This window comes from Penicillium cinerascens (assembly GCF_028974065.1).
Source record: "Penicillium cinerascens strain IBT 15544 chromosome Unknown contig_24_segment0_segment0, whole genome shotgun sequence".
NCBI classification, from domain to species: domain Eukaryota; kingdom Fungi; phylum Ascomycota; class Eurotiomycetes; order Eurotiales; family Aspergillaceae; genus Penicillium; species Penicillium cinerascens.
In genome coordinates this window covers 1,068,151-1,094,392 of record NW_026695290.1, presented here as the reverse complement: position 1 = coordinate 1,094,392, position 26,242 = coordinate 1,068,151, and the positions used below count along the sequence as shown (strand labels likewise).

Below are 26,242 nucleotides of genomic sequence, written 5' to 3'. Positions count from 1 at the left end.
TATTGGCAAATTAATTATTGAGTTGGCGGACAACCTCTAAACAGTGATCTCATCAGGTTCTTCGTAGTCGATTCCGTCCTCAGAGGAAATTAGGAATGGTCAACTTTTTTTATGTAAATGAGGGCGGATAAGGGCTATGAGGGCTAAGGGCCGGGCGAGGGTAGGCAAGGACCCGCCCTCAAAATGATTTTCATGAGGTCTAGTCTCCAGCAGCACCAGCACGACGACGTCAATTTACCTACTCTTTTTGTAGTCAGGTATGGCATAGGGCATCGGGCAAATCATTGTAATCAGAGATAATCGTGAATTACGTTAACTAAGTTACGTTACGAGTGCTTATTAAGAAAACATGGCCTTTGCATTCGCATGACAGTATAGGAAAACCTACTTTATTAGGGAAAACCTAGACCAAGGCAAACAAAAAGAAAGAGCAAGCTTGCTGAAAGAAAATCTCCTAGTTGGTACTTGAGAATTGCTTTGTATCGAGCCGCCGAATATGGACCTAGGTGGAAAGCCCAATTCTCGAGACTCAAGTATATGCCTCGTGTTTCTGTTAGCAAAGGGTACCATAGTAAGCATTTGTCCAAAACAAAACTTACCATTGACGAGGAAATCATCTTTATGACAACAAATAGACATGAGTCCTTGATGTGGTGGAAATCGGGCCTTTACCGGGGCCAGAGGCCATAAAGCAGCGGTGATCAGAATTACCCGAATCCCACGTGAATCGAATACATTTTGAATTCTGACCGCACAGATCTGCACACTGAACAAAATTGTTTGAAGGTTTCTGGCCAAGGTCCCATTCCCACCCCCCTAGTTGATCTAGTATGGTTAGAAAGACCCTCTCGGTTGGCAAAATAGTCAAGTGTGACATACGCGATTTATAGAAAACCATAAACTTCTTGCCAGATAGAGTCAAGATACAACGGTCATCTCTTGGTTCTTTATGATATTAGCGATGATGTACTATTACTAGCGACTTGGCTTTAAAGTGATCGTGAAGTAACTCACCAGCATTGATCATATCCTTCCGACAAGCTTTCCCCAGAACTCCTTCGCTATCATATTGAGTAAGAAGGCTCTGGTAAGTGGAGTTGAGGGTTGTGAGAGAGTTCTGAAGGTCAAAGTTCGTTTCTTTTTGCTGCGTGACATTGAGTGCCAATTGATCTCTGTCATTTTGACAAAGCTGCTTTTCAATCCCAAGCTCGGCTTTATCGTCGCTGCATTGCTGGTGGTCAGCACGACATTGCCGTTTTCTTTCGGCAAGTTCTTCTTTATCCTTGAGGCATTGGCGATTCTTGTCCTCCAGGAGATCCTTTTCCCTGGCGCATTTTCTCCTCTCTTCCTCACATGGTTCAACTGGAGGCTCAACTGGAGGCTCAACTGGAGGCTCAACTGGAGGCTCAACTGGAGGCTCAACTGGAGGCTCAACTGGAGGATCTGCGGTGTTGGTAGGGTCCTCTAGCAACATCCAGTTGCTGTTCTTAACTGTGGTGTATTCATCGCTTTCCGTGAAATAGCAATTTGCTCGGCGACCGCTCCGATCGACGATTTCCCACATAGCTGCCTTGCAAGAGGGATTGCTAGCACAGAGCGAGGCGCATTCATGAGCATTGGCTACTGTATACCCTGTGCCCATAAAGGGATTTGCATAGACATGGCAGGTGTATTTGACAGTGAAGTCTTCTAAGACCTCGACGCCCTGAGCCTGACCCGCCTTAGAGCAACATGCTGCCGCGTGCTTTGACAGACACGACTCTTCGCCCAGGAGGGGCTCCTGTTGAGCCAAAGCAGTAGCAAAGCAGAGAAGGAACGCTGACTTGATCATCATGTTTGATCATCCTATGGAAAGCGACTTCCCAGGTTGGGATGTGAGAAATGTAGAAGATAGGCTAGGGGCGCTACTTATCGGGATATATGTATAGGGAAACTACTCCAGTCGGCATTATTATTTATAGACCTGCCTTGCTTAGCTTTATGTAGTTTTGATAGGATAGAAATGAACACATCTGTGTCGAGCGATCTCAGCAAGGGGGTTCAGGCTAAGGGGCGGGCCGGCCCAAAAAGGTTGATGTTGCTCGCGGAGGATAAATATATGATGAGAATCCGAGGAAAGATCTACGGAGATATGTGTGACTTGGTCGGCATTACTAGCACAGTGCAGCTGAAGCTCACAAAGAAGCGATCGACGAAGCCAAAGGAGTCGAACTCCTAGCGTCGTCATGTTCTTTGACGTGACACAAGTTTCAAGGGCAGACATAACCTGCTACGATCTACATGCTGGAGACGAGTAATATATTAGAGGATCGCATATGCGACACCATATGACGTAACGTACATCACCACCGAGCTGATCGCTCACCTACTTTTTCGCGTCCCGACGCCTCTTTCTATCTTTAACCACACACTATTCCACCAAATCGCTCTCAATCAACAAAGCCTATCAGTTTAGATATATTAGGCAATTGACGAACTAGAGAAAGGGTTCTAAGTCAAACTTTCAACTGTAAGGGGCTCGAGACTGAGCAGTGGACCGGGCCGACCCCGCAAACCTAAACAAGTAAATTACAGCGGGCTGGCGCGCGAGACAAAATCAAGACGACCTCGACCCCGAAAGCCTCGTAGACCGCACAGTACAGCGCACAATTGTGTTGATCTTTTATTTCAAACCCGCAGTTCTTGGTTCTGAAAGGGTACTGGTTTCACCTTTTCCTTTGTTGAATCACATGGGCATGCGTTTTTCAACGAGGCTAAAAGACTTTAATCGATCATTTCGCACAGTTTGACCGAAACTGTTAACTTTAGGTCTACCGATATTTTAAGAAAGTTAAGTTGTAACATCTACGAGTGCAGGCGTCGGGATACGGTATCATTGTCAACATTCCTCGAACGAAAGTGGTTGATCGCCCAGGTGCGGGTCTTAGCACATTGAGGAAAGAGTTGGTCAACTTGAGCCTCTGAAATGTAGCTGCCCTAGACGTGAGATACGAACCCGGCGTTTGTAAGTTCTAGCCTTAATGCACTTATGAACAACACTTTGGGGTACAATCAGCGCTTTTCCATATGATTTCTGAATTCTGGTGTAGGAGGACATTCATTCGGCGTCGGCTGTGGCGAATGCAAGAAGATATACTTAGAACCTGCTTGAATTCTGACTTTGCGAGCAGGGTACGATACCGGGTCTAGTGTTTGAAAAAGCAAGTTATGTTTTATTGGTCTATCTCTCAGCTAATGAGAGCCCCATTGATAACAATGGGGTTTCAAGGCCTTGCATAGGCATGTAAGATGGCAAAACAGAGCAAGAAAAGAATGGATGCATTGAAAAGAAGCATAAAGAGAAGCTTATGTTGCAATACGTCCTAGAGAGTGGACGAGCTACTGCACGTGAGGATGCTGAACTCGGAGGGAAATAGATCTATCCCAGAGGATGCGAAATGAAGGGAAGGTGACTTGTGCACAGCGCAGTTTGCTTGGTGGATACATCAACCCACGGGAGGACCCCATGTCTGATCGGTAACGAAGAGCCTCAATTAGGGGAAGACTCTCGAGGAAGTGACCGGAGCAGGACAGAATTCATAGTTGACGCAGTCATCGAGGACACAGCTGCTACCGTGCAGAACCTGGCCAGGACCGCAAGTAGCGGGCGTCTCCGAGACACAGCTCTTCTCCTCGACGCTGAATCTCCAACCATTAGGGCATGTAGGGTCTTCTGACAGAACACAGCGACCCTTCTTAAGCTCGAAGCCATCGGGGCACGTCGGATTCGCAGTCGAAATGCACTCAACGCCGTTGAAAGTAGCGCCCTGGGGACAGTCTGGCTTTCCACCAACACATTTATCCCCTCTGGGGAACGAACCGTCGGGACAGACAGGCTCGACATCAGAAACACATTCCCCATCTCGCAGGATGTAGCCAACAGGGCAGTTACTACCTTCCGTCAGGACACACCTGTTGCCGGCCCAGTCAAACCCAGGAGGACAAGATGGATCTTTGATCACCACACACTCGTTGTTTATAAGCTCTGTTCCCACAGTAGTACACCCCGGAGCATCACCGGTGACGCAGTCTTTTCCGTCAAACGTGGAAGAACCGGGGCATTCGACGGGGACGTCAGCCACACATACATCACCGCTAAGTGTTGTATGAGCGGGGCAGACAGGAATGACGGCGTCCTCCGAGATGCATGCTTGTCCGTTGAATGTCATACCATCGGGACATCTTGGCTTGCCGGTCGTGACACAATCGGTACCAGTCCAGATAGAGTCGTCGGGGCATTGAACAACGTCATCAATGATGCAGCCCGTTCCATCCCATTGAGACCCATCGGGGCAATCTGGGGTCTCTCGGCTGACGCAATTTCCATGCTCAAGGTGTGTGGTAGGTGGGCATTCGACGTCCGCGGTGATCACACACTCTCCATCGGTTAAGATTCCATAAACACAGGTGGGAGGCTCCCGACCAACACAAAAGGCTCCCTCGTGGAATTGCCCGGGTGGGCAATGAACTGGCTCCCATGCGACACATGCATTTCCCTCGAAATCCATTCCAGGCGGGCATGATGGATTCGCAATGCCAGGCCTCACACAACGGTCGTCATCCTTGACGGTTCCGTCTGGACACTCGCCATCAATAGGAGTCAAGAAACACTGTTCACCATCCCAGCCCATGTTCAGAGGACAGCAAAAGGCTGTACCAGAGAGCTGGTCGGTAACTAACTCCGCTCCTTCGGAACAAGTCGCATCCGCGAACGCGGAACAGAGGTTATTGACGGGACGGCTTCCATTCGGGCATAGCAATGGCTCTGAGGAGACGCAGCGTTGAGTTTTCTTGTTCCACTCGGTGCCATCAGGACACTGTGGTCCAATGTCCGAAACACAGGCATTGCGATCTTCATTGATATAACTGCCTTCGGGACACGTCGGGCTAGTGGTGGAAACACACTTCAAGATAGAAGGCAGAAAATTAGTATCAAGAGGACAGTCGGGGTCCTCGTCGATGACACACACAGCGCCCAATAGGGTTGAGCCGTCGGGACACCTTGGCCCAGCCGAGTGAACGCAATTCTGGCCGTTAAAGTGGTCATCGTTGGGACATGCAGGTTGTATGTTGGATTCGCAAACGTTTCCGTTGATGGAAAATCCATCTGGACAAGCCGGGGGGTCTGGACTAACGCAGACCGGACCCTTCTGGATGTACGGCGAAGGACAGAATGGCTCACTGAAAGTAGTACAGGTATGACCATTCCACTTGCCGTCACTGGGACAGATGGGGTCTCTGGTGGAGATGCAGTGGCCATCTCGAAGCTGAGTGTCATCCGGACATCTCGGTATGCCTAGCGCACAGCTCGTGCCATCGAATGTGGTGCCTTCTGGACAACATTTGACGTCACCGGTGGCGGGATGGATGGACGGGAAAATATCATTCAGGGTGAAGTGCCGAGACTGCGACAGGAGCTGTTGTTGCGCTGCAGTATGGATGGCTGGCAGCAAGGTCGACCAAAAGAGAACGGTCTTGGTCCGGGTCATTTTGGCCAACGAATCTTGATAAAGTAGACAAGTCAGATGTGAGGGTGAGCCCAGGTCTGGTTGAGTAGGGGCAAGGGTATCCAGCGAGACTTATACAGATTTTTAGGCTGATCATCTCCCTAAGCGAGTATTGATAGTTAGCCCCTTCTACCGAGCCTGCCACCTCGGCGCTTGAAATGAGTAGGCCCAATATTTGGTTATGCTGCATGAATCAATGTCAGGTTAACCAATGAGAGCACATAAATCGGTACTTCCATCTTCCAGACTTATAATATAATTGTTTCGACGCCAGGAGACTGTCTCGCTGACCTAGTCTACATAGGCAGTGCGTCTACGACTTGCAATTATGAGGGGGCAAGCGGCCTCTCGCAGCGTGCTTTGCGACTAGTGAGGGGATCATCAAACTCGTAGCGCTCAGGCATGAATTCTCAACGATGTATTCCTTTTCATTAACCACTTGATCATGCTGTGTGACATCTGACCGGAATGCCGGAAATGGGCGTAGCTGGAAGAAGCTCGATAGGGACGGGCTACACGTGCGTTTCTACTAGTGCGTCCTCTTCACTACATATGATATCTAGTTATCTCATGGACTCAGGCTATCATTTGCTTAGCAAGCAAAGGATGATCATTCCGCATATTCTCGCGGAATGTACCCCACTCTATGCAGGCTCAATCTCTTCTGCCCCGGTCCACCACCTACCTCCTTGCCCCTTACCGCAGATCTTTCATTCATCCACCTCATAACACACTCTTTATGGTGATCAACCATTTAGTCGCGGAGTACCATTGGGAGAACCATATCATTTGGAGACAAGCGATGACTAACGTAAGGTCTACTGCTGAGCGGCAGAGCGTGTGGTTGGTCAAGAATCGAGCCATCCTAGTGGTTGCTCCAGTCGGAACGGACTATGCTGCTTGGGGGAGAACGGTTTGAGTATGAAGAGGCCTCTCGATATCTGTCTAAATATCCTGTATCTGGTGATTCGGAGATCAGCACAAAAAACGCGCTCGATTTTAATTTTTTGTCTGTGCATATGGAATATGTAGGCCAATGGTTGAAATACTCACCGGGATGTACATCCCCCATCATTACCGACTACAGCTGCACCCTTAGCTGATGTTGCAGCCAGCGACAAAAATGCCTACGGGCCAGTGCGGAGACCCTTGCATTACACCGGTGGTATTGCTTCATTGTCTCATGTGCGACTCTCTGGCACAGTACTCGTCTTCGTGATTTAGATCGTAACGGGTCATGTTTGTTTGGAGAGCTCGGCACCGTTTGGCGTGCTGCACTTGAAACTTGTGTAACATCTAAGAACATGATGACGCTAGGAGGTCGGTCACCATTGCACCGTCGATCTCTATAATACTCTGGACATACAGTAGCACTGTAGAGCAAGGAATTCATAGCTCCGTAGATCTTTCCTTAGATTCTCACCGTATATTGCCTCCATCAGTAACTTGAACCTTTTTTTTTGGGTCGGCCCGCTCCTTAGTCTTTTACCCCTTCCAAAACGTGGATCGACAGAAGCATCATTATATGCACCTTTGGACCTTTGGACCTACGGAGGTTGCCTTCGTGGCAACGGGTTGAGAAACGCAAGTTTGAGATAAGAAGCTGTACTTAGTGACGTCTATATATATTAGACGTAGCAGCCACCAACCCGGGCTCTGTTCTCAACCTGTCAAATCCTTTTCTTCCAACTCATCGAGCATGATCATCAAAACTACCTTGTTCCTCTATTTTGCCACCGCGTGGGCTCAACAGGGTCCTCCTCCTGGCGGTGGACCGTGCTCGTCAAATGATCCCGCCACATGTTGTTTAGTGGCAGGCCAGAGTGAGGGCCAGATCAACTTGGATGGCTCTTCTCTCCGGTACACATGTGGTGCCTATGCAAATCCTTCCCAGGGCCAGGGACATATAGCAGCCAATTCTCGCGAATGTGCTTCTCTCTGTGCTAGCAATCCTTCTTGCCAGGCAGCCTCGTGGAGTCTCGCTAATAGTCAAAAGAGATGCTATTTCGCGAAAGGGGAATCATACGAGATCCGCCAGAATAGCAATTGGCTGTTGTTGGAGCGCTTTATTGAAGACGATTCCATCGACGGGATTTGCCCCCCGGATACGGTATTCGTCGATGGAAAATGTGTGCCTGATCAGGGTGATACTGGCAGAGAGATAGAAAGATGTAAGGAGGAGAACTCTTCCCTTTTGCTGAAGGTGGAAAAGTGCCAATCCAACAAGGAAGAATGCACGACACAGTATGAGCAGGTTCAAAGCGAGAAAGAAGCTTGTGGCAACCAGGTGACAGCCTGTCAAGATAAGGTCACAAATCTCGAGCTCGCCAAGTCGACCTGTGAAGCTCAAAATACAGCCTGCGAGAGCCGAACGAGGGCCTGCAAAGACCGAATCACGGACCTCGAACTCGCCAAATCAACATGTGATGCTGAAAAGAATTTTCATAAGGACAAGGCAGAGACATGCAACGCTAGGCTTACCGATCTCGAGAGTGAACTGTCGACTTTGGAAAACAAACTTGGAAAGTGTGAAGTCGACAAATCCGCCCTTGAAGCCCAGTTGCATGAATCTCAAGCCTGGCAGACTTGTAAGCTCTCTTTCCAACATCAAGGGCGTGCTTGCAGCAACTAATTGTTAAAGGCCCGGCGAACTCCGTCAAGGTTGCGGCGGCTGGTGGACAGGATTTTAAGATCTGGTGTAACCAGCGTAAGTTTGCTTAATCCTATGATCTCGGCAGTTCTGCAGTTCTGACCTTTATAGACTGGCACACATGGGGTGATGTGGGGGCGCCTCGGGCACACTCACTCAAGCATTGCGCTGAGCTCTGTGCCGCTGAGCCTCGGTGCAAGAGTGCGATATATGCCTACGAAGCCGCAGATGCTACGTTCAAATATGGTTGCGTTTTCAAGAGCAACCTGCGCATTAATGGACCGGCTGAATATCGAGACAGTGGCTGGCATACCGTTAGCAAGCTTGAGTAGGGTTTCATTTACTACGTTCCATACTCTAGCCCAAATACATTCGGGTCAAAAGTCAAGTGCGCAGGGATCTTGGCTGTTAATCAGTCAGCGATCTGGCGAATTCTCCTCGTTCTCGGCTCGAAAACCGGAAAAAAAGGATTCTAACTTCTCGGGCGGAGGAGAAAAGAGGGAAATGAAAACGTATTTGGTTGTATTAAGTCGCTTTCCGTGAGTGAAGCGTCAGTCTGTCATTACCTGGAAATCAAGCAACCAACTACAAAGAACTTTTGGGTGTCCTTGGCGTCAACGGTGTTGGTGTTGGGGATTGTAGTGTTCCAAGGATTGTGAGGCATACGGGTCATCAGGAAGCCTCGTCGTTTCGCAGCAATCCCATTTGCGTTGGCGCTTCAGCCAGCGGGCTCACTCTGGCATGACCTCGGGATGAAGAGGGTGTTCGAGAAACAACGTGTGCGTCTACGTGTATATACTGTCCGGACATCCGCCATTGAACACTATATGAAATTACTAGTGCTCATTTCCGATTACAGCTTATCATACTGTTGATCGGGGCGAACCAGAGAATGCTTCGATGCAGGGTTTTCGTAGTCAGCGAGCAAATCACGCCGATAATGGCAAATGAATTATCGAGTTGGCGGACAGCCTCTAAACAGTGATCTCATCAGGTTCTTCGTAGTCGGTTCCGTCCTCAGAGGGAATCTCATGAATGATATTATTTGTTTGGGGGCCGGTGTATTTTCTGGAGAGAAATGTCAATGCTGTTTCTCTTCACTGTAAAATGGAAAGTACCTACCCTCTAGCATCAACCCACCACCAGACCAGGGCAAATATAGAAATAAAAGCAGCGACACAGATGGCATAGTTCCTGTTGTCGAGATAAGTAAAGTTCGGTAGTCGGAATACAAGGGTTCTCACATGTTTGCTGGTGTCACTGGTAGTTGAGAAGGGAAGAACAGGATAGTGCTGATAAACAACACCCATATGACAGCGATGTAGTTGATCAAAGTACCCCATCTGCCGAGTGTGAAAGGGCCTTCGATGAACTTTACTTTTTTCTTGTATATCTGGTGAGCTAGAATGACAGACACATAAGACAGGTCGAGTGCCGGGGCCGTGACACTGAAGATAGCTGTAGCGGTCTCTGTGGAGCCGATGGCGATGCAGTTGAGACAGCAGCTGAAGAACACCACAAACCACACAGCGTTAACGGGTGTGTGGGTATAAGGGTTAACCTCGGATAGGAAACGGGAGAAGGGCAGCGCATCATCTCTGGCAAAGGCGTATGCCATCCTTGTATCCGCCAGCATGGCTGAACAGCCTGTGAAGAATTGCACCAAGATAGCAAATGCCCACATGGTGGTGCCACCTGCCTTTCCGCCGGCGTTTAGGAAAATTTGTGCGGCGGGGAGGCCAGTTGGGGAATTCAGGATCTCATCGAACTCGGTCAAGCAGAAGCACATGCAGACAGTCAACATCCAGCCAAATGCTCCAGAGACCAATACGGCGGTCTTGATGGCGACTGGTCCTCTCACAGCGGCATCGTGGGTTTCCTCGGACATGCTAACATACGTGAGCGATTGCCAGACGTGAAAGTAAATAGACTCACTGGGTGGTCCCATCATAGTCCGTCATAGTCCAAGCAACCGACAAGAAGCCTAAGAAAAAGGAAAATACTTTGGAGCCCCATCCGGACCCGTCAGTGAAGTGGGTAAAGACCCACGAGGCCGGTTGTTTATCTGGGGTGAGATACACCAATGCAATGCAGATGCAGATGGTCGCGGATACTATATGAAATTACTAGTGCTCATTTCAGATTAATGCTTACCATACTGTTGATCGGGGCGAACCAGAGAATGATTCGATGCAGGGTTTTCGTAGTCAGCGAGCAAATCACGCCAATAATGCACAGCATCCCAATCGACACCAACACCGTCTGTAATGCGGTCCTAGAGGCACGTTAGCGGGGGAATTGGCTATTGAAGAGGTAATTGCGAACGGCGAATATGAATACTGGCCGTTTACCAGATCCGAGTTCATACTGACGCCGGCCAGCAGCATCTGGCTAACGGTATACGCCACACTCGAGACACCCGCCGTCTGGCCAAGCAGATTGCACCAACCCTGGATCCACGAGAAGATCGGAACCTGATCGGCGGGAACTACATGCTTGGTGACAAAGTACATGCCGCCGGCAGTTGGATAGGCCGAGACCAACTCCGCTACGGAGCTGCCGATACACATCGCCATGCAGGAGCCGATCAACCAGCACCATACAGCCGTGGCCGGGCCACCGACCGATAACGGCGAGCCGAAGGTTGCTGGCACGGAGCCGAGTACCCCTAGGATGGAGATGGCATACGAGATGGTGGACCATTTCGAGAATTCTCGTTGCAGTTCCTGGATCGAACTGTGGTTAGGATTGGCACGGATCGAATGTGTGTTACGCGGGCGCAGGTACCTGTTTGTATCCAATTCGAGCCAGCAGCAGTTCATCGTCATCCTGGATCGTCGCCATTGGGGGCGGAACAGGGGGAGTCCACACCGGGTCTTCAATGCGGTCTCCCTTTACTTTGCGATTCGGGTCTGGTGGTTTGACAGTCTGATCCATGAGTACGGATAAGGTGGAGTATAAAGAGAAAAAGAAGGAACGGAAAAAGCAAAAATTAAATTTTTGCACTTACAGGCCCCTATTCTACAGGGATTATATCTACTAGGACGGTGACGCCAGGTGGAGGGGGCCAAGGTCCGTCGGAATCCAGGAGACTCGAAGAGACGGTGACATGCACAACAAACCCTAAGCCAAACGGGTCAAATGTCGGCAGTCGGCACTTCTCTGCAGACTGAAGGACCAAGCCGACAAGCGCGAGTCAATTGACTCGAGTAGATGCACGTTCGCGCGGGGCTGCGCTCCGATCGAAAGGGAAATGAACAGCTGTAGATAGACAAGCAGAAGGTACCTTGGGAGAACTTAAGCCGTAATAGCCACATCGGACGTTTTTCGGAACATCAATAGATTGGTTGCGCCTTCCGAATTTGCCTTGAGCACGACCACATTGGAATGGCGGTGGACTTTCCAAGAGAAGTTAAAATGTTATCAGATGAACCTTAGTTTCTAACTTCTTCTGTTATCCTTTCTAAGGAGGAAAAGATATCACAAGGTGAAATCAACAAATACGGGTCTGGCTATGGATGGTTCCACGTGAAGAACCTCGGAAGCACGTAAATCCGTGGAGAACTAAGGAGAGGTGGTCAATCCGGTATATCGTCAACATTCGCGGGGTGCTGCACTCGTCCCTGGTCATGTTCTACTGAGCTCTTCTCTCTTTTCCTTGGATCCTAGGCGTGATTCACCATGGCTGACCCTTCCATGTATCACGCAATGGGGGGTGCTCCTCAGGACCCCTCCAACCCGCACTCCCAACATCCCCCTCAACAGGCCTACCCTCCCGGTGCTGCTCCTCAACAGCCAGGAGCTCCCTACGGAAACTCGCCACCGAACCAGTGGCCCGCGTACGGTTCTCCTCAGCAACAACACCCGGCACCCGTCCCGGGTGCCCCATACAATGCCGCACCAGCTTCCATGGGGGCAGGAGACCCGAATATGACAGGCTTAGCTTCTCAGATGAGTGGTCTGGGAATCGCCGCAGACGCCGGAGCTAGGACACATCGCAAGAAGCACCGCCATGCCTATCACGATATTGGGACTGGGAGCGCTGCCAGTGCTCAAGGGTTCAACGGTGGAATGGCCATGGGAGGCGCGCAGCCGGCATCTCAATTCCTCAGCACTGGTTTGAATCATGATGCACGGCCAGTGTCGCCATTAGCTGCACTTCAGCCGGGGCAGCCCGCGCCCGGCATGCCCCAACAACCTGGAATGACTTCGCAGCCTGGCATGGCCGGTGGTGCAGACTCCGTCGCTACACAAGGCCGAATCGACCCCGAATACATCCCCAGCATCCCCCGATCGCGCGACGTGCCCGCTCAGTACTACTTCAACCATGTCTACCCAACCATGGACCGGCATTTGCCTCCGCCGTCTTCAATTCCCTTTGTGGCCCACGACCAGGGCAACTCCTCGCCCAAGTATGCTCGTCTGACCCTCAATAACATCCCCTCGACGTCCGACTTCCTCTCCTCGACCGGACTGCCTCTGGGCATGATCTTGCAACCGCTCGCACCTCTGGACGCCGGCGAACAACCCATACCAGTGCTGGATTTCGGGGATGTTGGCCCCCGCGCATGCCGACGATGCCGAACCTATATCAATCCCTTCATGTCCTTCCGCGCCGGCGGGAGCAAGTTTGTCTGCAACATGTGCACGTTCCCCAATGATACGTCCCCGGAATACTTCGCGCCTCTCGACCCGACCGGGGCGCGCGTGGACCGCATGCAACGGCCGGAGTTGATGATGGGCACGGTCGAATTCTTAGTGCCGAAGGAATACTGGAATAAAGAACCCGTTGGGCTGCAGACCCTGTTCTTGATCGATGTGAGCCGCGAGTCGATTCACCGAGGCTTCTTGAAGGGTGTCTGCGAGGGTATCGCGGAGGCTCTGTACGGCGAGGATAGGGCAGCAGATGGCACCGAGGGAGATGAGGCTACATCACGCAAAATCCCCGCAGGTGCGAAGGTCGGCATCGTCACATTTGACAAGGAAGTGCACTTCTACAACCTTACTGTAGGTGAAGCCATTCGCCACGAACAATTTGCCTCTTACTGACAGCGACGCAGGCGTCATTGGGTCAGGCACAGATGATGGTAATGACGGATCTGGAGGAGCCGTTCGTGCCACTGAGTGAGGGTCTGTTTGTGGATCCGTACGAATCGAAGTATGTACAAATTGGCCTTGAATCCTTACAAGCCTGCTAACAACTTGAACTAGATCCGTCATCACATCACTGCTGCATCGGATACCCGCCCTTTTCCAACATATTAAAAACCCCGACCCGGCATTGTTGCCCGCGCTCAACGCTGCTCTGTCAGCGCTGCAGCCGACTGGCGGTAGGGTTGTCTGCTCAGTGGCTAGCTTGCCTACCTGGGGTCCTGGACACCTGTCGATACGGGAAGACCCCAAGATCCACGGAACCGATGCGGAGCGCAAGTTGTTCACGACGGAGAACCCAGCATGGAAAAAGACAGCCACCAAGCTGGCCGAGGCGGGAGTCGGTGTTGATTTCTTCATTGCAGCTCCCGGTGGCACGTATATGGACGTGGCGACCATCGGTAAATCGCAACACGCAAAGCCAAGTATACACTCGACTAATCAAAGACACAGGACACGTTTCCGGCCTCACCGGAGGCGAGACTTTCTTCTATCCCAACTTCCATGCACCACGAGATCTGCTGAAGATCCAACGGGAGATGGCACATGCCGTGCAGCGAGACACGGGTTATCAGGCATTAATGAAAGTGCGATGCTCAAATGGTCTCCAGGTATCTTCGTACCATGGCAACTTCGTGCAACATGCTCTTGGTGCAGACCTCGAGATCGCTGGCGTCGATGCGGACAAGGCCATCGGAGTTATCTTCAGCTACGACGGAAAACTCGACCCCAAGCTCGATGCGCACTTCCAAGCAGCATTGCTCTATACTTCGGCTGATGGCCAGCGTAGGGTCCGCTGCGTCAACGTCGTGGCGGCGGTCAACGAGGGTGGCATGGAGACGATGAAATACGTTGATCAGGACGCCGTAGTATCGGTCATTGCCAAGGAAGGTAAGTTCACAGTCTGTACCACCTTTTGATGGGTGTCAATATACTGATCCACATGTTACAGCTGCTTCCAAGACTCTGGACAAGAACCTCAAGGATATCCGTGCCCACATTTCCGAGAAGACAGTCGATATCTTCAGCGGATACCGCAAGATCTTTTCCGGCTCACATCCACCTGGGCAGCTAGTCTTGCCGGAGAACTTGAAAGAGTTCTCTATGTATATGCTCAGCTTGATCAAATCGAGGGCATTCAAGGGTGAGCTTACCAACATCTTGTGGCCACGGCTTTTCTTTGCTAAACGTGTTTCTTAGGTGGCAATGAGTCGTCAGACCGCCGGGCGCACGACATGCGCATGATTCGAGCCTTCGGCTGTACGGAGCTCTCTCTCTACCTCTACCCTCGTATTATCCCCATCCACAACATGCAACCCGAGGACGGATTCCCCAATGAGCACGGGCAGCTCCAAGTCCCACCGGCATTACGGGCTAGTTTCTCCAGAATTGAGGAAGGTGGTGTCTATCTCGTGGACAATGGCCAGGCCGTTCTACTGTGGGTGCATGCGCAGGTCTCGCCCAACCTTTTGGAGGACCTGTTCGGCCCCGGCCAGAACTCACTGCAGGAATTGAGTCCCAACCTCTCTTCCCTGCCGGTGCTGGAAACACACCTCAACGCCCAAGTGCGAAACCTGCTGCAATACTTCTCATCGGTGCGTGGATCCAAGGCGGTCACGATCCAGCTGGCACGACAGGGACTGGACGGGGCGGAGTATGAATTTGCCCGGCTACTGCTGGAGGACCGGAACAACGAAGCCCAAAGCTACGTGGACTGGCTGGTGCACATTCACCGACAGATCAACCTGGAGCTTGCCGGTCACCGCAAGAAGGAGGAATCGACGGGTGAGAGTACATTGGCCAGTTTGTCGGCTATGCGGGCGCCGTATTGGTAAGACAGAAGCAGCAGCTAGACCGGCAGGTTAGCCAGGCTTCGTTCCTACCAACTCCGGGTCTCCATTGGGCTGCAGGCACCCTGCCCACGAAAACAGGACGGAGTACGCCGTCCCAACCAGGAAGGTGACTCAAAATGGCTGTGGGCTCCACCAGGCGGGGGAGCCCTAGAGGGTTCAGGGCGTGAGACATCGGAAAGATAATTCTGTACACAGTAGTATACCAAGTAGTATCTATCATTGAGCATTTTGATCTGGACCATCTAGCCCACCGGGCATGCTATCATCGCGGACTAGAGGCGGAAATGGGGTCTAGCGGGACACCGCACACCGGGCACTAGGCCGCAGGTACCAGACGGATCACCGGAAGAACGGCGCCCCTCATCTTGGAAGGCCCCCTCTCGAGGCCCCTCAGGACCCCTCAGGCCCCTTCAGGCCCAACAGTAGCGGTCTAGAATGATCACAGGCATTCTGGAAGATCGTCTGTGAGCCTTGGAACCGGCTCGGCGAACTTTCCAGCGTTCGCCTTCCCGCCCTACCCTAGTCAACTCACAGCCTAGTCAGGCCCACTCGTTAAGGTAGGTAGGCTCCGGTGTTTGCCGGACACACCGTTAGGCCGAGACTAGAACGATCGGAGTATGCATGGAATATATTGAACGGGGTGTGTAGACGAACTGTCCCCGGTGCAAGTGCAGAGTTCAAGAGGGGTCGGGGTTGCATGGACCAGCGATTACGAAATCCGAACTGATAGAATACTGTAGTTAGAGAAAGAAACTGAAGGCCCACGTATTGCCACCAAATGGTCGCAAGAATCCAGACTCGATCGCCAGGTACCCAAGGGCCCGGCGACGTCAGAGGCGTGTACAGAATGGAGAACAAAGAAAATTTCTGACAGGGTGGGTTAGCCACACACGCGAGATTTTCAGGAACAGAAAGTGTTAGCGCGGGCGACATGTCTAGGATATGTGATAGGCAGGTCGTAGAGTGGAGGAGGCACAGGTTGACACGGCCAACGTTCGGTCACCAGTCAGCTTGACGATGCTACGTCTATAACCGTTGTTCTTTTATGGCAAAAATTTAGCCTGAAGGCGAGAAGGTCGCCAGTCGCCGGGTGGCCATTCGATGCCATATTATATGAGCCATATGGGTGCCGATGCCACGGAAAGGCTCGTCCCAGGGTTCTGCTTTTTGCAGCTTGGAGGGACGGAGCGTGAGGTGGGGTGGGGACCTATTGCCACGGCGTGATAGCGGGGGAAGGCAATCCACACGCACCGTCGTACCACGCACGCGCCGTTACATTTCGATATTGCTCGGGTTTATCAGGTACGAGACACGTCACTTGGACACATTCTATTCCCTATCACACCGTCATTTCCGAAGCATTGAAATTCGCGACAAAAGTACAGACGCATAGATGTGCTGGATTTACTGATGTATAGCATATGCAGTAGCATCACATGCCCTGCCCTATGTATACAGACTCGATTTAGCGCTTTTCAAAAAATGGTCCCTCTTTGGTCCAGACCATGAAACAGTCGATGCGACGTCAGGGCGAATCGCTCCGTCACTTTCTTTGACCCCGCCGTGATTCGCCTTCCATGGTCCACACCTCCAATTTGCCTTTCGCAGGATCCACTGTTCCTAGATTCGATCCATGGATCCGGTCTTCGTGGCCTACCCGACACGTTTTTGGCTGGCTCGGTAGCTATCCGGGGTCCCTGCCAGGTACCTCGCTGAAATGTTATAAAGAGGCCCTCGTCTTCCCATTTGGACCCTTTCTCGATCACAGCAGTCTCTCTCTACAAGACATTCCTTTTCTTTTCCGAGATCGATTCTCGAGACATTCCTTAGTCTGTCGACCAAATCACCTTCCTTACAAACAACTCTATATCAGACCACAGTCTTTTTTCTCACAAAGAAACACATCTTCTATCAAAATGATGTTCACTAAGACTTTCGGCATCGCCGCCGCCTTCGCCACTCTGGCTTCCGCTCTGCCCTCGGGCATGATGGTCCGTCGCAACGACACCGTCCCCGCCAGCGGCTCCGTCCTGATCACCAACAACCTGAACATGGACGTGTATGCCTGGTCCGTGACCGACGTCGTCGGCCCCATGCAGACCCTGCCCGCCAACGGCGGTACCTACTCTGAGGCCTGGCAGACCAACCCCAACGGCGGTGGTGTCTCCATCAAGCTGGCCACCGACCCTAGCCAGACCGACGTGCTCCAGTTCGAGTACACCCAGGCCGTCGACACCATCTTCTGGGATCTGTCCTGCATCAACATGCAGTCTGGCTCCGACTTCACTCAGTACGGTTTCTCCGTCCTGCCCTCCGAGGGCGAGTCTTCCTCCTGCCCTTCCGCCGTTTGCGCGGCCGGAGACGCCAACTGCGCCGCTGCCTACCTGTTCCCCAGTGATAACCAAGCCACTCATGGATGCCCCATCAACACAGGTCTGGCCCTGACCATCGGCCAGTCCTAAACCGGTCTTTTTTTTCATGATCATGATCTGCCGGTTGACCCGCGCACTCTTTTATAAAGGGTCTTTCCTTTCGTCTCACCAGCAAGCTTGGTGATCCTTTTCTTCCTTCGTTTCACCCTAGTTGGTGACCCTTTTTGATTGAACTTGTTTTGTATCTACATGTTCGGTTGACTCGACATGTCTTCTCTCCGTGAGCGGTTGATCCCGCCCGGTCAGGACGTCGTCTACGAGCTATGAATTTTTGATGTCTTTGTTGAATACCCCTACCAGGATATGGAAATTGAATCTCCAGGAGTTAGAAGGGTATGGCCCACGATAGACCGTATAGAGATTGAATTATCACGTTTCATAAAATTTCTTTTTCCTTTTTCCCCCCCCCCCCCCCCCCCCCAACCTACTCATACTTCCACGCTCACCGAGGACGAGGACAAAGACGCAAACTCTAATCCGAACAAATAAAAATTTGTTCATCCGGTTCCTTGGACAGAAAAAATGAATGCAAAAAAAATGAATGGGGAAAAGGCATGGAACGAAATATGATTTGTTCAAGCGGGCGGACGTGGAACCGCGCGCGAAGCCCGTGAGCTGAAATGCGCTCTAGAACAATTGATGGACAGGGACGCCTGTGAATTTTCACAAGTTTTACGCACTCGTAATTATGCGATTCGACGGAAACATCAAGTGGAGGCAGCCGGGACGAAGCCTATTCGCCGATCGCGATCCCCCTCCACCCTTGATCTCCACCGTTGACGACGTGTCGCCCGTTCCACAGCGAATAATCACAGATCCGACAATGCCGATGTTTCAGGCCCTACTTGTAGGACTTTGTCCGGGCTCCATCTGTTCGAGTTCGTGTGCATCAAACCGGTTCCTGGAGTATGACTGATCCATGACCTCAGTCGGGTCGGAGCGCAGTGCCTGATCCGTTGCACTTCCCGAAGGGTGCGACCCATGGCCTCGTCGGGTACTGAACTCTCTGTTTCGACCCGACCATTCGGGGCACACGTAAGCCCCTTGTTCCTGTTGGATTTGTGTGGTTCAACGGCCGCCGTCGGTGAGTTGGAATTGGTTGAGCCCAGGCGGAGGGCCGGTTTGCCCAATCACACTACGGATGGATAATCCTCGAACCGGTACCGAAGAGACCGGCCCATACTTCAGAGCAGCCACGAGAATGAGATCTTGTGCCGTCTAGCCGGCTTCGGTTTCGCTAGAACACTTGAGAATTTTCTCGAGAAGCTTGGTAAAGTCTTGGTAAAGTCTAATCTATTGGAGAAGGTGGTGGTGATAATGTTTGCCTCTTCGGGGCTGTCTCTAGCGAGGCGGAGGCGGAGGCGGGGGCGGAGGCGGAAGGCAGTATTGATACAGACTGCGATGAATTAATGCATCTAGCCCTCGCCCCAAGTGATATCAAAGGGCAGGGATACGGAGTCTAGATACAAGCCATAAACCTTGGAATGCCAGGGTGTGAAAGGATGGATATCAGATTCTCAAAGGACAAGGCCAGCGCGAGACCGGTTTCCTATTTCCCGTTTCCTTAAATTTATGCCTCAGGCAACAATTGAGAAGTCTGACGTAATGTGAATAGCTTCAACGCGAAATTCATTATCATTCAAGGTGTATCCAACGGGTATCTACAACTATGTATAGTATGGCAACAATTCAAGCAAGCCTAATCAATTTCTCCGGCGGGATCGCCATTCCCGCCACCGCTCCATCATGCGATGTGACCGCATCGCCTTGAGGAATGCATATGCCACGAATCGATAGACTATCGTGCACACTCCCAGAGCCATGATATTCATGGGCCCGTTCTTGTCCAGGTTGTAGAGTGCAAGTACCTCCTCTCCGGTACTGATGGGACACTGGCCATTGACAAGCCGCTCGGAGGGCGTGCAGTCGAATTTCTGACCATTCATCGCGTAGGGAGCCAGGTTGGCGATGGCGTACTTGATCGGCGACAGGTGGTTGATCCCCTGTAGAACGTCGTTGACGTTCAGACTCATCACACCACCCAGGATCGTGGAGATCGATAGTAGAACCGAGGTCACGTTGACAGCAAAGCCGACGTGCGAGAACAGTGTACAGAACATGATTCCCACGGATTCCCCGCAGTTAATGATGCAGAAGGAGTTAAACGCACTGATGAGGAACATCTGCACGGTGCGTTTCATGTTATCGGCAAAGGCGGCTAGCACGCCGAAAATGAGAGATGAAATGATCTCGAACGGAACCTCGATCGTGGTGTAGGAGATCATGAACGTCTCGGCGGAGTAGCAGTTATCCTCTTCTTCGCGGTAGAAAACGTCACGTTCGTTCGGGTATATGGCGATATTTTGAAGCATGCCTACGAAGTACAGCGCTGCAAATTCTTGGATAAACCCCATGCGCGACTGCACAGCGGGACAGTCGTTCTTCAGCGGTGCAAAGAACAGCGCCATGATGATCGCAATACCTAAAATCTGCATCGTCCGCGCTATCACCAGCGGCGGCTGGCGCCAAAAATTGATAAACGATCGGCGTAGCACTATGGGGAACGTGACCACGAAAGGCAGCATCTTGCGGCGAAGGCTGCCCAGTTCCGCGGGCGTTGCAATCCCGGACGGAGTCAGTCCGAGTGCAGGAGTCGAATCCAACCAGTTGGATATGAGATGTTGAACACGCTCTCTAGTGACGGCTTCGCGATCTTCCTGCTGTAGATCGACCGTGATCAGGTCCAAGACAAAATCCGCCGGGTTGGTTGACTGCGGACACTCGTGGCCCAATGCTGCAAAATGGGGTTGCATCTGTTGCCCCGGGCCTGCGTAGACGGGGAATCCACCGCGTGCTAAGAGCAGAATCTGCGAGAAATGAGTGAATAGATCGGACCGGGACTGGTGGATGGTCATGATCAAGGTGCGGCCTTCGGCTGCCAGGCCCTGCAGAACCTCGATAATGGACATGGCCGTAAATGCGTCCAGACCCGAGGTTGGCTCGTCAAGCAGCAACACCCTGGGGTCGGTGAGGACTTGAATGGCGATGGTGACCCTGCGCTTCTCACCTCCGCTGATGCCCTTGATCAGTTCACTGCCGATGACGTTGTCTGCACATTCTTTGAGGCCCATCTTGTACAGTATCTCTTCGGCCCGGCGGTTCTTCTCCTCCGCTGACATCCATGTGGGTAGTCGCAGCCCAGCGGCAAATCTCAGGCTCTCACGGACCGTTAATGAAGGCATCAGGGCATCGTCGTCCTGCGTGACGAACGAGGTCACCGACCGAATCACGTTCTCCGATGGTACTGCTCCGTTGTACAGCATCCGACCATCCAAGTGATATTGGGTACCCATCGAGCCATGAAGCCGGCGAGCAATCGAGTTCAAAAGTGAAGTTTTGCCGCTTCCCGATGGACCCATGATGATGTTCAATTCTCCAGGCAGGAAATCCGCCGTGATGGGACGCAATATCTGAAGCGAAAAGGGACGTTGCCAGGGAAGTCTCTTCTTTCGAATCTCTAGAGCATATTTGTCCAGCGAGATGGCTACTCGTCGCACGTCCACGGCCGGGCGAACTGCGATTTTGGCCTTTCCTGCAGAAGGATCGTTTTCCGTCTTCCGAGCTTGGGCGATGTCGATGGCATAGCGATTGTACTGAAGTAAAAGGCCTGCCACGAAATACTGGACGATCATGAACGTGACTAGCACGACGATCGGTCGCCAAATCCAATTGGATGGTATGCCCAAGCTTTGCATGATGTATCTTCCAGTGTACTCTTTGCAAGCTGGATCGAGTGGATTGTCCGAGTACGGACAGTCGTAAAAATGACCAAGTTCGGAGCCGTTCGGTCCAATGAACTCGTTCGCGCACAGCGCACCGAAGATGTAAAAGGTATAGGCGCACCATTTGATCCATCGAACGTAGACGGGGATTTGATTTCCCTGAACAAAATATCCGCATGCAAATGATTGCAAGGTAAAAGACAAATTACCAACCAAGGTGGCACCTGGAAAATTCCTTGAAATGCCAATTGCTACCGCCGCAAAAGTAATAGCGATGTAATGCGTGAGCACAGTCAAGGTGAAGAAAATGAAGAATTGTGCAGGATCAAGGCGATAACCGACCATAAAGTAGAAAATGACCGAGAACAGCAGTGGCACTGGCAAGTCCTCAAGCGGGAATCGTGCGATTCGACGGCTGATTAGAAAGGCAGGCACGCTGACGACACCTTCATTGCGCTCGCGGTCGAAGAGGCGAATGTCGATGGTCAATCGATACGTCTCATACAGCAAAATGAGATAGCCGTTCAGACTGCTAGCTATGTACAGACTACCTTCGCGCGAGCGGATTCCTGCCAGACTTTCATCAAGTCGTAGAAAGATCCAGCCGTTAATCACGGCCATGCCAACCGCTTCGAGCAGACTGCCGGCGACTCCCATCGGGTCTCGAAGGGTTGTTTTGAAGGTTCGCGACGTCAAAACGCGAAGCTGTCGACGGAACGACACTTTCTTCATTGCTCCGACCTCAGCTCCAACCAATTTAGGTGTCCGAGTAGCTTGTTTTTCTTTGGTATCGGGAGAAGGTCGCGATCGCCACACCTGTCGAAGATTATCCACCCGGATATAAGATGCAGCCTCCAAAGCTTCAGTGCGATTGTCGATGGCAGCCAAGTCAATCAAAAACTCCGCAGGGTTGACGAATGGGGGCAGAACATGACCACATTGTTCAAAGTGTGCCACTGATTCGCTCACCGTTCCGCTGTACAATGGCGATCCACGAGCCAAAAGAATCACATTGTCAAAAAGACTCCATATCTCCGAACGAGGTGCGTGGATGGAAACGATCACCGTGCGACCATCTCGAGCAAGTCTCTTCAATGTGCGGATAATCTGGAAAGCACTGGTCGCATCCAAGCCAGTCGTTGGCTCATCGCAGAACAAAACAGAGGGATTGGCCAGCAACTGTACACCGATGCTCGTGCGTCTCTTCTCACCACCACTGCAGCCCTTGTGGGCCGTCGTTCCAATCCGTGTGTCGGCGCACTCCTTGAGACCAAGTTCAAGGATGACCTGCTCCACAATAGCATATCGCTCTTCCTGCGTGGTCGGCGGTGGCAGTCGGAGATCAGCTGAGTATCGTAGAGTCTCGCGAACAGTCAAGGTCGGCACGAGAACGTCCTCTTGCATGACATACGCACTCCGGATGCTTTCAATGTCGGTGTTGTCGTTGAAGGTTGTATTTCCCGATACGGAGGCCCGAGAAAGTGACATGCGACCGGCCATCAGATTGAGCAGAGAGGTTTTACCCGATCCACTGCTGCCGATGATAGCTGTCAAGCTGCCACTCGGCATACTCGCGTCAACTTCATCGAGCACCGTCTTCGAGGTACCTTCGAGTTTCTGACCTCGCAGGCGACGCCAGAGCTGCGGTGGCGATGATTCCCATATCGGAGCGGAAGTGTCGATACGAAGAGACAAATTGTCTACTCGGACATTCACTGGGTTGACATCTCGCAGCGAGAGGTTGTAAACTGCGTCCTGAAGAATCGCGTGGAAACCCGCGTCCTTCTGGACGTTGATTTCCTCGACGATGTCGTCCTTTTCCATCATGCAAGGTGTGCCTCCGACGAAACGACCCTTTTAATAGCGTATCCCTTTAGAGGCCCACTTCCATCTCCCTGGGTCATGATATCAGCGCAAATTTAGCGATAGCTCGAGATGAAGTGCGAGCCGAGAGACGATGTGAAATGATCACGACGGTGTCCCGGTCGAGAAATTCACCGGTGATCAATCTCACCGAGCCATCGGCGAGGTCAAAATCTTAAAATCTCTCGGGTTGCATGTGAGATTAAAGTACCCCTGTTATACCTAAAACTGCAACCGCTGTAGGTTTTCACGGATATTTTCCCCGCTCGGACTAGTTCTCATCCACGTGGAATATCCTCCGAGTTTCCTCTCTTAAAATACCTTACCGTATCTTACCCACCTGCCTTTTGATTGAAACTTGTTACATCTACCCACACTATACCGGATGTTGAGTGCCCTCTATGACCTTTTATCTTGGAATATATCAGTTAAATTTCATAAATGTTCTTCACAATTGTTCTCACCCAGATCAAAATGACGTCAGTAGACTACAACAACCCTGAAGCTCTCAATATGGTTTTCGGTCACTTGGAATGGGAAAGTATCCTTAAGATATAGCAGCTGAGAACGGAACGGTAACTATTTCGTGAGGTGTAAAGAGATTTCGAATTTATGAGAGCGAGAACGACGACGAGAACGACGCGAGCGCCGGATCCACCGACCCCGGGTTTTACCTACGCTGGCTGCCCACTTTGCGTCCTGATTGGTCGCCGTTGCTGACTGCGTCTAAGCGAAGTCGCTTGACTCGATGGGGCAGTTGTAGATTCCTACCGGTCTACTTTGCAGCCATCTCTCTTCCTTGTACCATACATGTACATAAAGTCAAGGCCTAAACCCTCATGAGATCTATGGCCCAATATGATATCGGGTCTCAGCCGCAGTCAATAAGCTTGTCAACTTAGTGATCAGCAACGAGGAAATGTTAAAGTGGTGCGAGAAAGTTGTGGTTATATTTAGCAATCAAAGTCATGGTATATACATTTTGCATCTCATTTCTGCGAGGAATCTAGTAACCCTCACGCGAGCCACCCTTGACGGTCTCTCCATTGGCCGTTTTCAACTCGTTCAACATACCCGCCCGGATAACACCAACGTCGGTGTTAACGGAAATCATATCGAATCCTTGCTCGGCACGCATGCGAGCATCATTTCCATCGGTACCTACAACGAGCCGATGTTAGAAATCTTCATGAATGTTTGTTGCAGGCACTTACAGAAGATCGCAGCCTTCTTGCCATTCGCATGAGCAGCAGCCAAAATACGCTGGATAGCAGCCTCGTGCTCCTCGCCACCGCGAGTAACACCCATCTGCTTAGAGAGATCGAAAGGTCCGATAAAGAGGACGTCGATCCCCGGTGTGGCGGCAATCTTCTCGACGTTCTCAACACCGGGACGCGACTCGATTTGCACGGTCACGGTCACACCCTGCTGGGAGCCCTCGTCGTACTCGGGGCCGGGGTTGACTCCGGGGAAAGAGTGAGGGGCGAACATGGGGCCGTAGCCACGGGTTCCGAGAGGCGGGTACTTGCACCAGCTAACGATCTTGGCAGCATCAACCTATACGGTGTAGTGATCGTACTTAGAATCGCTTTCATCGGTAATCAAGAAGCTGATCTTGAACCGGACTTACCTCCGAGTGGCACATGGGTGTCATAATACCGTGAGCTCCAGCATCAAGCGCGCGCTTGATCATCCATTCCTCCGCACAGGGAACCCGAACGACGGGGCTGGCGTCTTCAGAACCAACAGCATTGTTGAGCTACATCCCTGTCAGCTTGGCCGGACAGCATTGCTAAGCCGATTCTGAGGACAAACCTCATAATAATTGGTGTCGGAAATCAAACCGTGCTCTGCATCAACCAGAACCCAGCTGAACTTTGTTGAAGATCCGGAGGCACCGTGAAGAATAGTCTTAGCAACAGCAGCACTGGGGAGACTGTAAATATGGATTAGCAAGCTGCACAGCTTTCCGCGCTTGCGCTTGCGATTGACCGAAATCGGCACCGCCAATTGCGCCGAATGAGGTCATCTGAAACGTACGTGAGCCAGAAGCCGAATGCTGGCGAAGGGCCCTTGAGGCTTCGCTGGATAGCGGTAGTAAAAGACATCTTATCAAATAATTCCGACGATCGAAGCTCAAATCAACGCAAGCAGTAGAATCACCGGAGTGTTGAAAATGTCAGGAAGAGGGGACATTCTAAAACGTGGGGGAGATTCGGGATAAATGGACCCGACCCTCGGCCACGCGCGGGGGGAGCGCGGGATGTCAGGGTTAGTCCGCGATGCTACCGATCTGACCGTTGTCCGCACATCCGGGGCAGGATATGCAGTTTATGATGGCTAGAATTGCCTGGGTCTATCTACATGGATTCTACAAGCTTCACAGGTCGCTCCTAGGTAGCTTACTGTCGAACTGTCCGGGTATTCCCGATCGCTCGAACATTGAACTCTATGCGGGCGCCAGCTTCGGCAAGGAAGACGGTGCCAACATCGATGAAGCTGTACGGTCGTCTTATTCCAATAGAGGTATTGATTTTAAGTTTCACATTGTCCATAACAGTTCTGGATGCTTTTATTTAATGATCGCGGGAGAAGGTATGTACAAACCTCTAAGTACGCGGGGGCTACTTGAGAATGTCTACTACGCTGATTTCTGTAAGGCTAGTTGTGATATTGACGGGTGTACCCCGTTTGAAGTATTGTAGGATAAGTTAGAGAAAATGCGAATACGAAAGGTATATGGTTTTTTTATTTGGAGTCTGGCTGGTGGCGATAGCAGTAGCCTGCATTGACCGTACGTGGCACCGAGGTTGTACCGTCCTCCGATCGAAGGGGCGCAAATTGTCGTGGATGATATTTCGCGAGGAATGGGGCGACATTTTGCTTTGCCAGTTCCGTCAGGGTATCGCTGACTTCGCCGTGGGGGGTTAGTCGAGGGTGACGAGGACCCTGGAGGATACCTCGA

General features: G+C 51.5%; 8 protein-coding genes across 8 annotated transcripts; 3 read left to right on the top strand and 5 right to left on the bottom strand.

The window, feature by feature from the left end:
* Positions 1-955: 955 nt before the first annotated feature.
* N7498_003493 (uncharacterized protein) lies at positions 956-1,834 on the bottom strand (the record flags this gene model as incomplete). Its single annotated transcript, XM_058450555.1, has 1 exon — positions 956-1,834. The coding sequence occupies one exon, from the start codon at positions 1,832-1,834 to the stop codon at positions 956-958; it is 879 nt and encodes a 292-aa protein (XP_058310017.1).
* A 1,699-nt stretch (positions 1,835-3,533) lies between these two features.
* N7498_003492 (uncharacterized protein) lies at positions 3,534-5,528 on the bottom strand (the record flags this gene model as incomplete). Its single annotated transcript, XM_058450554.1, has 1 exon — positions 3,534-5,528. One exon carries the CDS (start codon positions 5,526-5,528, stop codon positions 3,534-3,536), a length of 1,995 nt encoding a protein of 664 aa, XP_058310016.1.
* Positions 5,529-7,245: 1,717 nt separating this feature from the next.
* Positions 7,246-8,528, top strand: N7498_003491 (uncharacterized protein; the record flags this gene model as incomplete). The annotated part of the gene is made up of 3 exons (XM_058450553.1): positions 7,246-8,134; positions 8,188-8,253; positions 8,308-8,528. 3 exons carry the CDS (start codon positions 7,246-7,248, stop codon positions 8,526-8,528), a joined length of 1,176 nt encoding a protein of 391 aa, XP_058310015.1.
* A 642-nt stretch (positions 8,529-9,170) lies between these two features.
* Positions 9,171-11,133, bottom strand: N7498_003490 (uncharacterized protein; the record flags this gene model as incomplete). Its single annotated transcript, XM_058450552.1, is given in 7 exon segments — positions 9,171-9,264; positions 9,319-9,390; positions 9,441-10,085; positions 10,132-10,309; positions 10,351-10,471; positions 10,482-10,922; positions 10,984-11,133. The coding sequence occupies 7 exon segments, from the start codon at positions 11,131-11,133 to the stop codon at positions 9,171-9,173; spliced, it is 1,701 nt and encodes a 566-aa protein (XP_058310014.1).
* A 744-nt stretch (positions 11,134-11,877) lies between these two features.
* N7498_003489 (Sec23/Sec24 family protein) lies at positions 11,878-15,182 on the top strand (the record flags this gene model as incomplete). Its single annotated transcript, XM_058450551.1, has 6 exons — positions 11,878-13,203; positions 13,257-13,354; positions 13,408-13,748; positions 13,801-14,238; positions 14,300-14,491; positions 14,548-15,182. The coding sequence occupies 6 exons, from the start codon at positions 11,878-11,880 to the stop codon at positions 15,180-15,182; spliced, it is 3,030 nt and encodes a 1,009-aa protein (XP_058310013.1).
* Positions 15,183-17,116: 1,934 nt separating this feature from the next.
* On the top strand, positions 17,117-17,662 carry N7498_003488 (putative extracellular thaumatin domain protein; the record flags this gene model as incomplete). Its single annotated transcript, XM_058450550.1, has 1 exon — positions 17,117-17,662. One exon carries the CDS (start codon positions 17,117-17,119, stop codon positions 17,660-17,662), a length of 546 nt encoding a protein of 181 aa, XP_058310012.1.
* Positions 17,663-19,335: 1,673 nt separating this feature from the next.
* N7498_003487 (putative ABC efflux transporter) lies at positions 19,336-23,238 on the bottom strand (the record flags this gene model as incomplete). The annotated part of the gene is made up of 1 exon (XM_058450549.1): positions 19,336-23,238. The coding sequence occupies one exon, from the start codon at positions 23,236-23,238 to the stop codon at positions 19,336-19,338; it is 3,903 nt and encodes a 1,300-aa protein (XP_058310011.1).
* A 1,045-nt stretch (positions 23,239-24,283) lies between these two features.
* Positions 24,284-25,453, bottom strand: N7498_003486 (HpcH/HpaI aldolase family protein; the record flags this gene model as incomplete). The annotated part of the gene is made up of 5 exons (XM_058450548.1): positions 25,318-25,453; positions 25,093-25,213; positions 24,908-25,036; positions 24,492-24,834; positions 24,284-24,438 (listed from the first exon to the last, which is right to left on the bottom strand). The coding sequence occupies exons 1-5, from the start codon at positions 25,383-25,385 to the stop codon at positions 24,284-24,286; spliced, it is 816 nt and encodes a 271-aa protein (XP_058310010.1). The 5' UTR covers positions 25,386-25,453.
* Between the last annotated feature and the right edge of the window lie 789 nt (positions 25,454-26,242).